This window comes from Vulpes lagopus, chromosome 7 (assembly GCF_018345385.1).
Source record: "Vulpes lagopus strain Blue_001 chromosome 7, ASM1834538v1, whole genome shotgun sequence".
NCBI classification, from domain to species: domain Eukaryota; kingdom Metazoa; phylum Chordata; class Mammalia; order Carnivora; family Canidae; genus Vulpes; species Vulpes lagopus.
The window spans coordinates 52,712,437-52,729,081 of NC_054830.1; the positions used below are offsets into that span (position 1 = coordinate 52,712,437).

The window sequence follows — 16,645 nt, forward strand, 5'->3', positions numbered from 1 at the left end:
AATAAAATTATTAGCCAGCTGTATGTCCTTCCATTTGCAGGTTTTTGATCCCTATGGCTGTGTTCTCTTTTTGTTTACGTTTTCTTGACAAATACTGACTTTTCCATTTCCCAAACCAATTCCATAGCCAGGGCTGCCAGGGACAGCCCAAATTCTGGCTACTGAGCCCCTTGTCAGCGAGAATGGGAGTCAGGATATATTCTGAAGAGATCCAGATGAGAGAAACAGGTCCTTGTCCTCAAGGGATTCTTGGTCTAATAATAATAATAATAATAATAATAATAATAATAATAATAGAGACCATTTGTGGAGCACGTACTTGAGGTCAGGTGCTGGGTGAGACACTTTACAACTATTTCTTTTAATCCTCACAATCATCTAAGGTATAGTTTTTGTTTTGTTGAGAGAGAGAGAGAGAGAGAGAGAGAGGCACAGGCACAGGCAGAGGGATAAGCAGGCTCCATGCAGGGAGCCCGACATGGGACTTGATCCCGGGTCTCCAGGATCACACCCTGGGCTGAAGGCGGCACTAAACTGCTGAGCCACCCGGGCTGCCTTTCTAAAGGAAAATTTGATTGGACAACTTAAACTGAAATTCATAAAGACAGAAGACTAGATTTTGTTGAGTACTCTTGCTCTAGGATTGAAGGATTCTAATGCCAAAAGTAAATTTTTTTGAAGTAAAAATTGGGGTCTGATCTTCCTCTACCCTCAGTTTTCATACATCAATAAAATTTTGAAGCTCCTTCTATATTATAGGATCAAAAGGCAAAAGACCAAATACCTCGGGCAGCATTTCTCAATCACCCAACTGACCTGGGACAGTGAAAAAGAGGCTACTGCTTTCTTTTGAAATGATGACAATTATTTGTAAACACCAGGCTGGGTCACTACACCTCTCAAGACCTTTGATGAGCCTCTCTGGTAGCGGTAGCTGTAGGGTGAAACTTTAACATGGCTTTCCAGATTTCTTACAACCTGCTCCCCTGCCCCCACCCCGCTTTTTTAACTTTGCTGCTGATTTCCGCATTGTTCTAGGCAGCCTGCCAGTCACTCACAGGTTGGAATCACTCACCTCCGGCTTTCTCACCTCCATGGCTTTAATACTGCTTCTTCAACTTGTAACCCCCTCCTTACCTCCACTCATCCCAAACACATCCCGTGCCAGGCAGATACCACCTCCTCCCAAGCCTTTCCCGATTGCCCTGTAAGAAGTGCCTCCTCCTCTCCTCTCCCACGCGTGGCCTCTGACTATTGCAACATGTATTTCATTCTACCAGTTTTCTCTTGATTTAGCACATCTCCACAGCCCAGTCGCTGTACACAGCGGCTCTCAAATGTTGTGGGATAAGTGCCGGGGTGAGTTGAACAGGCTGTACCCACTACTGCGGTCACACCTCTCCATACATCCCCTTCTGGCAGCGGGAGATCCTTTTGGCCACCAAGCCTGGAAACCCAGGTTTCCAGAAAGCCCAGTAGATGGTTCACCCTGGGTCTAGAGACCCTTCTAGGGCAATCCTAATGCAGAAAATGGTCTATTATAATCTGGTATTAGAAACATTATCAACTCTTTTCATTTCTCCACAATGGACCGACCTTTTCCTTTTTACAAACTGTTGGTATTTTTAATTAGAAAACAAATACATTTTGCATTCAAGAGATTCGTATTTTCAGGAGTCAAGCATGAAAGCACCCTTCACCCTGGAACGACTACGTGGGGACAGCTTACTGGGCAGTTCCTTTTCTAGAGACTTACATACATACATTTACACAAACGAGAATATTTTGCATAAACAGGAGACAGTATACTACTCCTACTCCACAACTGGCCTTTTTTTTTTTTTTTTCCATTTAATGTACTGATTTACACATGAGGCTGAACATTTTCTTCTGAATGCTTACTGGCCATTCATTTCCTTTTCTATGAGCTACTTTGTAACCTTTTCCTATTTTTCTACTGAGCTGTTTTCTTCTTGGTTCATATTAACTCTTAGACTCACACATTGTAAACCCTCATCTTTTGTTATATATATTGTACCAACTTATTTTCCAACACATTCATTTACCATTTCCTAACAGTATCATTTTGGGCAAGCCATTGAACCCAGGTTTGTTTCCTAACCTAGACAATGCAGGGACTGCCTGTGTGAGACTGTGAGGAGCAGTGAGAACTGCATGCCAAGTACTAAGCATTATGCCTGGCATTCAAGAACATTTAGTGAGTAATAAATGTTAGCCATTCTTCGCTACCTAGACTCGAGGTCACAAGCTGGCTAGGTGGCTGGCTTAGTTCATAGAGTTTAAAAGTAGTACATTTGAATGTTTTGGTGAGATATATTTTCTGGTTGGCCATACCCTTGCCTGTCTCCCCAGTCTGTTTTCACAGCAGCTTCTCAGATTTGTTACCAGCCTTCCACTCTTCCAAGTTCTTAATGAATGAAAATAAAGCATGCTTTGAGATTATACATTATATAATTATTATAATCAGGCCCGCTCTTTGTACCTGTTATGCCCTGCACAACATGTGGATATATTGAGTTCATAGTGTAGCCTACTATGGGGTTGGGCAATGTTCAACGTGCATATATGTACATGGCAGCCTGGTCCACACTTCAAGAAATTTAAGGCATTCTCACTGCAATTTAAAAAGCTTTTACAGAGGCATTCTTTATTTTCACAACACCCACTAGGTAGGATCAAGATATCTCTAACGTTCAGATAGATAGGAGGCAGAGCTAGTAAGCCAGAAGTGTGGGTCCAAATATCTCAACATTCAAATTGTGGCTGTCAAGAATCAAGTCATCAGGTACCTGCTTGGTACCCTGTCAAAGGAAAGATGAGAGCTTCTGGATTTCCAAAGGCTGCCCTAGAGATCATTAAGGAGAATCCATATTAAAAATTACTACCTCTGGGGTGCCTGGGTGGTTAGGTGGTTTAAGTGCCTGCCTTTGGCTCAAGTCATAATCCTGGGGTCCCAGGGTGGAGCCCCACATCAGGCTCCCTGCTCAGTGGGGACCCTGCTTCTCCCTCTCCCTGCCCTCTGCTCATGCTCTCTCTCCAATAAATAAAATCTTTTTATTTTTTTAATAAAATCTTTTCTTAAAAATAAAATTACTACCTCTAGGGATGCCTGGGTGGCTCGGTCAGTAGAGCATGTCACTCGATCTCAGAGTCGTGAGTTCAAGCCTCATGTTGGGCACAAAGATTACTTAAAAAAAATTACTACTCCCTAACAAAACCATAGATGGGATTTAGCTAGATAATAACCCCTTCCATGTATATAAGACCTCAAATGTCAAATGTTTTACAAAGTGTATTTATATACCCATCATAACAATTGCTTATTAACAAAGCCTTATAAGAATGAACAGCGATTAGGAATATAATCAATGGTATTATAACAGCATTGTATGCTGACAGTTGGTAGCTACACCTCTGAGCACAGTGAAACACACTTGTAAAAAAGAATGGACAGGGATTATTATACCCATCTGGGGTCACTAGATTAATCTGAGGTGGGAGGATACCTCTAAAAAACTTCCTCCAAATAACTAAAAGGCAATCTTACCTACCAGTTGAAAGGAATTGTGGCAAAGTGACAGTCTGATGATGGGTATAAAATCTTGGGTGACAGCCACCTACCTCTCAGTTATGGTTTCAAGATACTGAGTGTGCGCGCGCGCACGCACACACACACAGAGATTTTCTAAATATACAAACTAGTGGAAAGTTTTCAAACTGACAAACTTGTCATGGAAACTGAATAAATATGCAAAACAGCAAAATAAACCCGAGTCCAACCACCTCGTTAATAGCTGAGGTCTTTATTTCAATTTGTATGTACAGTAAAAGTGCTGCTGAGAATATGCAGCAACCAGACAAAACATAAATGTAATTCTCTCTCAACAATTAGCAGCTTAAGATCTATCAACTACAGTGTTAACGTTCACGCGTTCACAAGTGTCATTTCTGTACTTTTCAATTCGTGCAAGTGAGTTTTTATTCTGACACACTTTGATAAAACACACTTACAGTCTAGTAGTCAGTCCTGCTGAGGGCATCACCTAGCGTACACAACACACAGACAGAAATGTTCACTCTTAGAGCCACATTCAAAATGCCCCGTTTCATGTGGGGGTGGGAACCATAATTTTGCCTGTGTCAATTTATTGATTATAGTTTTTGGTTTTGTTTTGGATGCAGTATTTCCCAAAGCTGAAAGGTAGCTCCTCACTGGAGCTTACTTGGAATTCAGCATTTCCTCTGACTGTACCTCAAAGGAATATGAAGTCAGAAACAAAACCAAATGCAGTGGAGACCACATAAAGATATGCTCATTATTAGGGCATGGCTAGCAAGGAAGGCTTGATCCCAGCGTTCTTCTTGGTCTCAGCTTTTTACTTCAGTTGGGTGAAGGGGATACAGGGGAGAAAGAAGACCCCAGTCAATGAAGTGTAAAATTTAACGTACTTTTGCTTCTGAAGGAGCCAGTGGAGTAGAAAGCCTTCCTTGCTAGGATGCACTGGGTATCTATCAAGGAATTAAAATCGGAGCAGACAGAAGTGCCCTTCAATTGAGTCATAAAAAAAGGTAAAATATTAGTTATTCTACAACCTGAACAGAGTCGCCCAGGCTACCACAGCCAGCCTCAAGCACCAGCACTAACAGGTAATCCAGGAATGCTTCATTTCAAAGGGAATGCACGTAGTCTTTAAAAGAGAAGAAGCATTAAAGCAAGGGGAAATGTCCGCTCACAGAACAATTGTTAAACAACCATTAGAGTGAGGTTATAGAAGAGCTTTGAATAGACCAGAACCCAGGAACAGCCACAATGCAGAGAAACACAAAGGCAACAGGTGTGGGCAGCGAGAAGTGGGGGAAGGCATGAACACAGATGCATGGTTACAAATAGCATTAAATGCAGACAACTGTCAGGCCTGGTGAAGAATCAAAGGACAAGACAGCTGGAAAGCCATTACTGTGACTGACCTAGCCTGAAGCTCCTTCCTAAGACAGTTTGAGAGAGGATGGTGGGCAGTTAGCATGGCCTGTTTGGCTGGGAGCTCAGGGGGCTGTCCAGAGGCAAAAACCTTCCTTTGATAGAAATTGTCCCATAGCAAATGGAAACAATTTCAATCTATCATCACAGTGACTTCTGGTGCCCACAAAACTTAGTAGCCTCTACACAGTTTAGGGGACTCAAAGGTTCTTAGAAAAGCCAGAGGATGGCGGCTAGAGCCTCTTTTTGATAACTTTGTGGGGCTCTCTTCCTTATTCTGAGTGATTAAGCTAGAGCAGAAGGTTAGGAGAAACTATGCTAGTTTGACAAGGTCATGGTGTCCTTTGGCACTCCTGCCTAAAGTCACTGCAATATTTTTAGGCAAAATTAACATTTAAAATACATAGGCATGGCAACAATTTGTTTTTGGCCTGAACATGAATTGGTTCCAATTATTTTTTTAATAGAAAATTCATCCCTGTGGTCCCTGCTTTGGGCACTAATTTTGAGAGGTCAACAGAGCTAACAGGTTGTACTACAATCATCTGGGGATGGAGTGAAGATTGGGGTACCTGAGTTAAAATATCAAAATGATTATGGAAACAACATGCTGACTCTGAGAAGGCCAGCCTGCAAAAGCTGCAGGAGGCTGGAGCTGTCATGTAAACCATCCTCTCAGACAGAGAAGGCAATGCTAATCTAGTTCCAAAAGAATTTCCTGGTATGGGAAGAGTAGGCAAAGCATGCTTTGCTACTCTTTTCAGAGCATATTATGTGCCCTTTGCTCATCACTTAGTTGTACAGAACTGAGGCCAAGAGGGAACAGCATTTGTGATTCAATACTATGAATATGAAAAGATTAACCAAGCTTTCTAGATATGCTCTAAAAGCCCAGTTCCATTCTGGTGGAACTGGTGATAGCATGGGGAAGAAGGCTCAGTCGTTTTTTCTAAACTGTCTATAAAAGTCCACTGAGCATAGGTATGTTAGTAAGTCAGTCTAGATGAATAGGAAGCAGACAACATTTTACACCCCAAACTTGGGTCCTTCTAACCTGACAGATCCTTTTCTGTTCTTTAGGGAGAACCACCCTCAGTTGATTCTCTCAGGCAGACAGAATAAAGCTTTGAACTTAAGGATGCTGGGGCCAAAATGCAGAGAGATTTCACATCACTTTGGTTTCAGTAATTAGGGGGTGTTAAAAATAAATTAAGGAAACACAAGGAATTATGTATGACTGTCATAATATAGTCTCAGTTTTTCTTAAAGACAACCCCAGCCCAAAGTCACTGGGTGAACATTTTCTTGGGGCAAAAAAAATCTATCCTATCATGCTGGTTTGTGGAAACAGCCTCCTCCTCTCCCTGCACACCCCTTTCCTCTCCAACCAAGCCAAGCCCATGAAGTGGTGGGGATGGGGTGGCAGGACACCAAAAAGCAGCAGCAGCCAGAGGAGGAAGTCTAAGCTGCATCTCAAAACAAGGGCATCAGAGGGAAGCATTTATAGCAAGTCTTCCTTTACTCAAACTGTTTCAAGACAAGAGGGAGCAGCACACTTAAATATCCACACATTTCTTCATTTAAAAACATCACTTCTTTATTTCAAAGGAAAAATAAAAGACCCTCCCAACCCTTTCCAAAAAAACCCAATAATAATAATAACAATAATAAAAAATCCTATTAGAAACCATAAGGAAGCACTGAGAGTTTGAGTATTACATTCTTCAAGTATGCTGTTCGGATTTTCTGTTTTTTAAGTTGGTGACTATACACATATTTAAAAAAACCTTAAAAGTGCGGCCAAGGGATTTTGCTTAAAATTAAGTATTTAAAGGGCTACTTCAAAATACTGTAGTAGGGCTTTGCAGTGATCCTTTGGGGCATGATGCTCTCACTTTTGTATCCTAGCAAAGGTTAAGTGACCAGGTTCAAAAATGATCATACTTCCAGGGTTAGCATGAGTGGCCAACTTGGGTGAGAAAGCCAGGGAGAGATCCATGTGTTCTTCCACGGACAAGGACAATCCACCCTGAATCCAAAAATTCAGACATGGAATGTGGTAGGATTTCACAGTAAAGTTAGTCTGGGAGGGGGAGAGGTGGTGAGCCCAGACGAGGCAGGGTGTTAGGTTTAACTGGTTTCCCTAATCAGGTTTTTGCATCTTTTTAGTGGGTTTTAGTGCAGTCCTTCAAGCCACAATTTAGAATGCCCTTCAGTGTGCTCCAGATTGTTGGTTCATATTAAAGGACTGTTTAAGATTTGCATCCCAAGGAAAATCATGCTACATAAAAATGATCCAAGATTTTTGCCCAAAAAACTTCTTGGATAAAATCTAAAAAATACTATTGCAATTGCGTCTCTTGAAGAAAAAAACATTATTCTAAATGTAAACAGATTCACTCAACTCTTTTGTTGTAGAAAACTTCAGAGTAGGTAAGTTGCTGTCTAATTCTTCGCTGCATGCACTCGCCAGAGGGTAGGGGAGCACTGCCTTCTTGTGCCAGCATCATCTGGGGGAAGAAAAGAACCGTTCCACATAGCTGAAGAGGGCATCCCAGTGCTTCCAGAGAAAGGCAATGAAAACCACAAGGAATAAAGTGCTGAACGTCCTGTTGCGAGTCTTCATAAGAGGAACCACGCAGTTGGCTACCGTGGAGACAAAGACCAAAAGGACCGCCATCACTGCCAGAAGGATGTTGATGAGTTTGCCCAGAAGGTTCCGGGCAGTGGCATTCTCCAGCCCTTCCAGCTGTACCACCTGCTGCTGCTGCTGCTGAAGCTCCATCTTGGAAATACGGGTCTGGCACGCCTCCAGGGCCTCCTGTGGGCCAGAACAGGGAATAGTTAAGCCTTCTATTCACAGTATTTTGAATAGCTGACATGCACTTTGGGTAAGCCAGATGCATCTTGAGCTACGCCAATGATTTTAAATGTGTTAAAGTCTCAAATATGAGAAGCCAAATGTGTAAGTCATTATTCAAGTGACTATTATTCACCTAAACTGCCCTTCATTGCATTCCTTGTGGGATGGGTCACAGGAAGTACCAGCCACACTTAGATTTGGTCTCGAATGTTTTAATGCCAAGACCTCCAGTATATGATTTCTTTCCATTTAAAAATTACTAATTTAAGTTTCACAGGACAATGATCATGGTGGGGGGGAAATTTTATTCTTGTTCAACATAAAACATTTCAAATAGGATACACAGTCTCTCTTGATATTTTTCTCAAATTCAGGTCTTAGCCTTGAAGTAATACTGTCAGTTTGATACGTGTTCATTCTTTCACCTGTTTAACTGCATACAAATTTAAGCCTACGGAAATGTATGGAATTATTTTTTGACTTTCTATCTTAATACAAATAGTATACTATAGGAACTAATCCAGAGCTCATTTTTTTTCACTCAACAGTGGGTCCTGCCAATCCTTTATATGTCAATGTGTAGAGATTTACCTCATTCTTTTTAACTGCTATGTGGCAGTTTATAGTATGGACAGATATGTCACAGTTTATTGAGTTCCCTGTTGGAGAGATTTTAGGTTATTTTCAACTTTCCCACTATACCAGCGATGAGGTGAATATCCTCTGGACATACTTGTACGTACTATCCATTGTTTTCCGAGTCAAGTCAATCACATACATGAGCGTATAGGGCTCTCTGATCTATTTTCGTAAGAAGAGGACGTTCCCTCCCTTTTAATGGCTGTAAGGACACTATGCCCAAACACTAGACCAAACGTTATAAGTGATATACTCCCTTCAACCCATGAGTTTATATGAAATTTACCCTCAACATTCAGAGGACAGAACCTATCTCCTTAGCTATGGTCAGATATCCTCTAAAGTTCAGTAGTGGTGGGAGTCCTAGGTTTTTCTGGTCTTGGTTTCAATGTGTACTGGTTTCCTGGGATTTGAGATGAAGGCTAGGCAACTTCAGACTGAAGCAAGCTAATGAATAGATAATGAATACTACCCAGCCCAGAATGATCATGGGGAAAAAACTGAAACATTAACAGAATTCCAGAGTCTGGAGAAGATGGCAGCTGGGCAAATGATTCAGACATTCCCTTGATTCTTTTAGGCTATAATACAAGATTCCTGGACCACTTCTCTTCCCTAAGACTAGCTTATTTCAAGATGCTTTCATGTGAAACCAGCAACTGTTCCCTTAGAAATACCTCCTAACTGGAATAAGAAAAAGTTACATATTCTATTTCCTCACAGCATAAACTAGAGGGTCTTAAACATAACTGTCTTATGTGTTACTCTCACGAAATGGCCTGGCAATATGCCTGTAAAGGTTTGGGCTTGGCAACTAGGACAAAAGCTCCCTTTGCTATAGAAGAAGACAGGATGGCCATGAGTCCTGTCAGAGCAGCTCCTGAAGTAGTAATCAACAGATATAATAATGCATATGGTCTTCTATATACTGAGACCTGTGAGCCTCAGAACATTTCTTATGAACCCAAGCAAGCATACCACCCCTACATGGTACAGACTTTTGAGAAATGTACCTCATTTGAAGAGTAGGTATATTACAGTTGGTATAACCCTCTCTTGATACTCTACCTTCCCCCTCTTTTTTCCTAAACTTTTCAATATTATGGTAAAATATACCTAACATTAAATTTACCATTTAATTTTAACCATTTTAAAGTGTACAATTCAGTGGCATTTGGTAAATTCATAATGTGCAACCATTACTCCCATTGTATTCTAGAACATTTTCATCACCCCAAAAAGAAATTCCTTACCTCTTAGCCATTACTTCCTAATTCCATCTTTGTGCAGCCCCTAGGCCCCACTATCTACTTTCTGTCTCCATAGATTTGCCTGTTCTAGATATTTCATGTAAACGGAATCACATAATATGTGGCCTTTCGTGACTGGCTTTTTTTTCACTGAGCCTAATGTTTTCCAGATTCATCCATGTTATAGAGCATGTATCAGTATTTTATTCCTTTTTCTTCTTTTTTATTGTGGCAAAAGAAACCTAACATAAATTAATTAACCATTTTTAAGTGTATAGCTCAGTGGTATTAAATCCATTCATAATGTTGTGTAGCCATCACCACCATCTAACTCCACAGCTCTTTTCATCTTGTAAAACTGAAACTCTGTAGTCATTAAACAAGAACCCGTCATTCCCTTCAACCTCCAGCCCCTGCCAACCACCATTCTACTTTTTCTTAGTCTTTTGCTTTAACATCTGATCCTTCATGCTAACCTGGATGTCCCGGGCCCGTTCATAGGACTGATATGCAATTTTCTCTTCCATGCTGGCCAATTCCTGTTTCAAGTTTAAGATTTCATTCTGGTGGAGCTCTGTTAGGTCATTTAGCTGTTCTTCTAATCGTTCACATCTAGGAAGGGGGAAAAAGTTAGAATTTTATGCATTCTATATTTTTCCTGGTATTATTCACATTTAATCCCCAAAACCCATTCTGCAAGGGAAGAAAACAAAAGCACAAAGAAATTAAGTCAGTGGCCTGGGGTAACAGGGCATGCTAGTGGGTACAGCTCTTAGTCCCTGGACTGGACAGCTTGTCACAAGGCCATGTCATAGCAGCAACATGGTTTTTCCACAGTCTTCTCAACACACAGTATTTACAGCAATGCCAGCAAGCCCTGGTTAGCTTTGAGCATACTCATAATAAATGAGGCAGTTCTTATTCTGCTCTGAGCAGCATAGGGGAGAGGCAAAAACTAGAATACAATTAAGCAGGTCTCATCACAAGATAAACAGCACATAAGTGGAAACTGACCTGCTAGCAGTCACCAGTAGCTATTCTGATACTGGACAGATCACTCACCTGGATGTTCACGGTTCAGAGCCCATCATCCTCATGGCCAAGCATAGTGTCTAGGACATCTCAGTCAACAAATATTTACTGAGAGCCTGCCTTTTACCATGTATGTTCAAAGTACTGGGAATACTGTGGTAAGCAACACAGAATGCCGACCCTCAGCAGTTTACATATTAAGGTGTGTGTGTGTGTGTGTGTGTGTTGGATGGAAGGAAGCAGAAAAAAACCAAGACAATTGAAGGTATGGATAAGTAAAATGAAGAAGATCAATAGGGGTATATATATGACAGGGTGCCTGGTGGTAGGTTAAGCTGGAATGGCCAGAGTCCTGTTCAGCACTCTCCAACAATGTCAGATAAAACCTGAACCATGATTTGAAAGGACTTATGAAGATGTGGGGGTCAGAGCATCTTAAAGCAGAAGGAATAGCAAGTACATAGTTCTCAAGATGGGAACTAGCTTGACAGGTTTGAGGGATACAAAGTAGGCCAGTGTGGCTATATCTGAGGAAAAAAAAACAAGAATGGAAGGAGATAAGATTCTTTGGGAGAAAGTCATTTAATTCATCTTTTATCTCTAGCACTTGGGACTACCTATAAGAAGTTTATTTACATAAAGGTGGAATATGGGTAGGGCAACTAAGAACCAGTAGGACTGAAGAAGGTTTAAAGGGCAAGATCAGAGGTTTCAGGTAGAAAAAGAACATGGATAAAGCAAGGAGAAATGTACAGGACAACTGGAATGGTGAATCTATGTTGGAGAGAAAAGGGAAATCTGGCCTTAAAAGGTAGGTATGGGAGTTGGGATTCTGGAAACAGTAAATGGGCCCAAAGCAGACTGCTGATGGGGAGGGTGACATGATAAACACAGTGTTTTAGGAATATGGGTTAGGTAGAGGACAAAAGGATAGACTGGGGTAGGTTGTGTGTGGAAATCCCAGGAACCAAAAAAGAGCTAAGTAGGGAGGAGGATCGTTGAAAACTACACGTTAAAACAGACAGCCTCAGCAATCAGACAACAAAAAGACATTAAAGGCACTCAAGAAGAAGTCAAACTCTCCCTCTTTGCCGATGACATGATACTCTACATAGAAAACCCCAAAGACTCCACCCCAAGATTGCTAGAACTCATACAGAAATTTGGCAGTGTGGCAGGATACAAAATCAATGCCCAGAAGTCAGTGGCATTTCTATACACTAACAATGAGACTGAAGAAAGAGAAATTAAGGAGTCGATCCCATTTACAATTGCACCCAAAAGCATAAGATATCTAGGAATAAACCTAACCAAAGAGGTAAAGGATCTATACCCTAAAAACTATAGAACACTTCTGAAAGAAATTGAGGAAGACACAAAGAGATGGAAAAATATTCCATGCTCATGGATTGGCAGAATTAATATTGTGAAAATGTCAATGTTACCCAGGGCAATTTACATGTTTAATGCAATCCCAAACAAAATACTTTCTTCAGAGAGTTAGAACAAGTTATTTTAAGATTTGTGTGGAATCAGAAAAGACCCCGAATAGCCAGGGGAATTTTAAAAAAGAAAACCATAGCTGGGGGCATCACAATGCCAGATTTCAGGTTGTACTACAAAGCTGTGGTCATCAGGACAGTGTGGCACTGGCACAAAAACAGACACATAGATCAATGGAACAGAATAGAGAACCCAGAAATAGACCCTCAACTTTATGGTCAACTAATATTCGACAAAGGAGGAAAGACTATCCACTGGAAGAAAGACAGTCTCTTCAGTAAATGGTGCTGGGGAAATTGGACATCCACATGCAGAAGAATGAAACTAGACCACACTCTTTCACCATACACAAAGATAAACTCAAAATGGATCAAAGATCTAAATGTGAGACAAGAGTCCATCAAAATCCTAGAGGAGAACACAGGCAACACCCTTTTTGAACTCGGCCACAGTAACTTCTTGCAAGATACATCCACGAAGGCAAAAGAAACAAAAGCAAAAATGAACTATTGGGACTTCGTCAAGATAAGAAGCTTTTGCACAGCAAAGGATACAGTCAACAAAACTAAAAGACAACCTACAGAATGGGAGAAGATATTTGCAAACGACGTATCAGATAAAGGGCTAGTTTCCAAGATCTATAAAGAACTTTTCAACAGCAAAGAAACAAACAATCCAATCATGAAATGGGCAAAAGACATGAAGAGAAATCTCACAGAGGAAGACATAGACATGGCCAACAAGCACATGAGAAAATGCTCCGCATCATTTGCCATCAGGGAAATACAAATCAAAACCACAATGAGATACCACCTCAGACCAGTGAGAATGGGGAACATTAACAAGGCAGGAAACCACAAATGTTGGAGAGGACGCAGAGAAAAGGGAACCCTCTTGCACTGTTGGTGGGAGTGTGAACTGATGCAGCCACTCTGGAAAACTGTGTGGAGGTTCCTCAAAGGGTTAAAAATAGACCTGCCCTACGACCCAGCAATTGCACTGCTGGGGATTTACCCCAAAGATACAGATGCAATGAAACGCAGGGACACCTGCACCCCGATGTTTCTAGCAGCAATGTCCACAATAGCCAAACTGTGGAAAGAGCCTCGAAAGATGAATGGATAAAGATGTGGTTTATGTATACAATGGAATATTCCTCAGCCATTAGAAATGACAAATACCGCCATTTGCTTCGATGTGGATGGAACTGGAGGGTATTATGCTGAGTGAAATAAGCCAATTGGAGAAGGACAAACATATGGTCTCATTCATTTGGGGAATATAAATAATAGTGAAAGGGATAGAGGGGAAGGGAGAAGAAATGGGTGGGAAATATCAGAAAGGGAGACAGAACAGGAGAGACTCCTAACTCTGGGAAATGAACTAGGGGTGGTGGAAGGGGAAGAAGGCAGGGGGTGGGGTGACTGGGTGGCAGGCACTGAGGGGGGCACTTGACGGGATGAGCACTGGGTGTTATTCTGTATGTTGGCAAATTGAACACCAATAAAAAATAAATTTATTATTAAAAAATAAAATAAAATAAATGGTGAATAAAAATAAAACAGACTAGAAAGGGAAAAATAAACACATCTCTAGCTTATGGTGAATAACATGTAAGCCCCTCTGTCAGACAGAATATACTACCACAGAACACTACCTGGGCACAAGTACACACCCAATACTAGTATAGAAGCCTCAGGGGACTGTGTATTAAAACAATAAAAATGACACCTAAAACTACCCTTCCTTTTTCTTGTTCTTAACACCTATATATATAGTACACAACTTTTAAGGAATAGAAGTTTTCTGTTAGAGGTAATTCTTATACTGCAGTATCAGTGATATTCTCCCTTCCAATAATTATATCATAAACTCCATTCTTTCTCTAAGAAATGATTTTTTTTTGTTTTAAAGGCACAGTCTGAACCTTTTTACTGTATTACTGAATCTTACTAAGTTCTCCTTTATCCTTGATAGGTATCTGTATTGTTTTCTTTTACACTGAAATTCTGTTACTAAAGTGATGGAACAAATCAGAAGGTGTTTCCACCCTTTACTTGTAACTCAGGCCAATATTCTCTGTGACTATCTTTTCACTTCATCTGCAGCCCAAGATATGTGCTCAGAAACCGGTACCACCCCTGGAACTGATTTTCTATCAAATTTTCCACCAGTTGCCATAAGAATATGTTGATACAGTACTGCCTTTTCAGGTTCTTCCTAGTTTATTTAGCTCACTATTTCTTTGTTGTTTTTAGTATTTGATGACTTCATCATTCTCTCACCTTACTAGAGATGGGATAGAGACTCTATAAAAGGACTGTTCCAAAGTATCAGTCCCTTGAAATTTAAGGGAAGGGCTGGGCCTTGCTGCAAATAATCCTCCTAAGCTAGGGACTGATGTTCGGTGGCAGGGAGGGGAGAATGGCAGTGGTGACAATCAATCTGCTGCTGAGAATAGACCCATATGACATCTTTGGCATGTGTTCCATAATTGTGTAGTCTTTCAGGAATGTTGGAGAATCTTATTTGATATGAAATATGGCTCACACATACCATTAGAACAGGATAAAAAGTAATAGCAACAACAACTGCTGCCATATATTCAGTTCCTACTATATATCCAAATTTGTTTTTTTTTATTTATTTTTATTTTTTATTTTTTATTTTTTGTTTGTTTTTTTCCAAATTTGTTTTTTTAAAAAGATTTATTTATTTGGGGGGAGGAGGGGCAGAGAGAAATGCAAACAGGGTCTGTGCTGAGCCCAGAGCCCAAGCCCAAGTTGGGCTAGATCCCAGGACTCTGCGATCAAGACCTGAGACGAAACCAAGAGTTGGTCACTTAATTTACTGTGTCACCCAGGCACTCCTACCCAAATTCATTTCTAAAACCCCAAGAAGGGGGTTTAGTTTACAGTTAAGGAAACTGAAGCTCAGAGAGGTAAAGTGACTTACCTAAGGGCACACAGAAATTAAGTAGGGAGCAAAGATTTGAATCCTTGTTTGTTTGACTTTAAACCCAAGTTCTTAACCTATACACTGTGATGATGCCACTTTGAAACTACTCAGGAAGCCCAGATGAGCTAAACTCCCTTTATAAGTAAGAAATCTGAGTCAGGTCTACAGTTGATACAAATTATATAGCCACACAGGGAGCTGGACCGAGCTATAGTGACATGATTGTTTGGAGCTTGATGTTAAGGGTAGAGTCAATGGGAAGAGGAATGTAATAACTCTACAAACATAGATTCAAAAAGAAGATAATAGCAAGTGTTGGGGAGGATGTGGAGAGATTCGAAATCTTATAGAGCTGGTGGGAATGTAAATGGTGGGTGCATCAGCTTTGGAAAACGGTTTGGCAATTCCTCAAAAAGTTATAGAATCACCATATGACCCAGAAATTCCACTCCAGGTATACATTGAAAAGAGATAACAACTTATTTCCACACAAAAGGTGTATAAAACATTCACAACAACATCATTCCCAAAAAGTGGAAACAACTAAATGTCCACCAACTGATGAATGAATAAATAAAATGCAGTGCAACCATACAATGGAATACTATTTGGAAATAAAAAGAAATGAAGTAATGACATATGCAACAATATGGATGAGCCTTGAATACATTATTCTAAGTGAAAGATGCCAGTCAGAAAGGACCACAAACTATGATGCCACATATATGAAATGTCCAAAATAGGCAAATCTACAGAGATAAAGGTTAATGGTTGCAGGGTCTGGGCAGAATGGGAAGATTGGAGGGTGATGAAAATGTCCTAAAACTGATTATGGTGATGGCTGCATATATCTGTAAATACATTAAAAATCACTGATTTATGTAAGTTGAATGGGTGAATTCTATGGTATTATGAATTAGAACTCAATGAAGCTGTTAAAAAAGATTATGATGTCTGCAATTTACTTTCAAATGCATTAAAAAAATGAAGAGGGGGATCCCTGGGTGGCTCAGCAGTTAGCGTCTGCCTTTGGCCCAGGGCGTGATCTTGGAGTCCCAGGATAAGTCCCATATTGGGCTCCCTGCATGGAGCCTGCTTCTCTCTCTGTCTGTATCTCTGTCTTCTCTCTCTATGCCTCTGAGTAAATAAATAAAATCTTAAAAAAAAAAAAAATGAAGGGAAGGGGCACCTGGGTGGCTCAGTCAGTTAAGCATCTGACTTGATTTCAGCTCAGGTCATGAGATTGAGCCTGAGTCCGGCTCTGCGCTCCGTGTGGAGTCTGCTTGAGATTCTCTCTCCCTCTGCCCCTCCTGTGTGCGCGCGCACACACGTGCACACACACACACACACACACACACACACAATCTTTCTCTCTGTAATAAATAAATAAATAAATAAATA

General features: G+C 40.7%; 1 protein-coding gene across 4 annotated transcripts in view; it reads right to left on the bottom strand.

Annotated features, from left to right (window-relative positions):
- Window positions 1–3,808: 3,808 nt before the first annotated feature.
- TMCC1 (transmembrane and coiled-coil domain family 1) overlaps window positions 3,809–16,645 on the bottom strand; it is a 242,045-nt gene continuing 229,208 nt past the window's right edge. For all 4 annotated transcript variants that reach the window (XM_041762791.1, XM_041762790.1, XM_041762789.1 and 1 more), the window contains 2 exons: window positions 10,228–10,363; window positions 3,809–7,820 (listed from right to left, as the gene is read on the bottom strand). In XM_041762791.1, coding sequence (XP_041618725.1) covers window positions 7,506–7,820; window positions 10,228–10,363 — 451 coding nt within the window. In that variant the 3' untranslated portion in view covers window positions 3,809–7,505. The remainder of the gene's footprint in view (window positions 7,821–10,227; window positions 10,364–16,645) is intronic.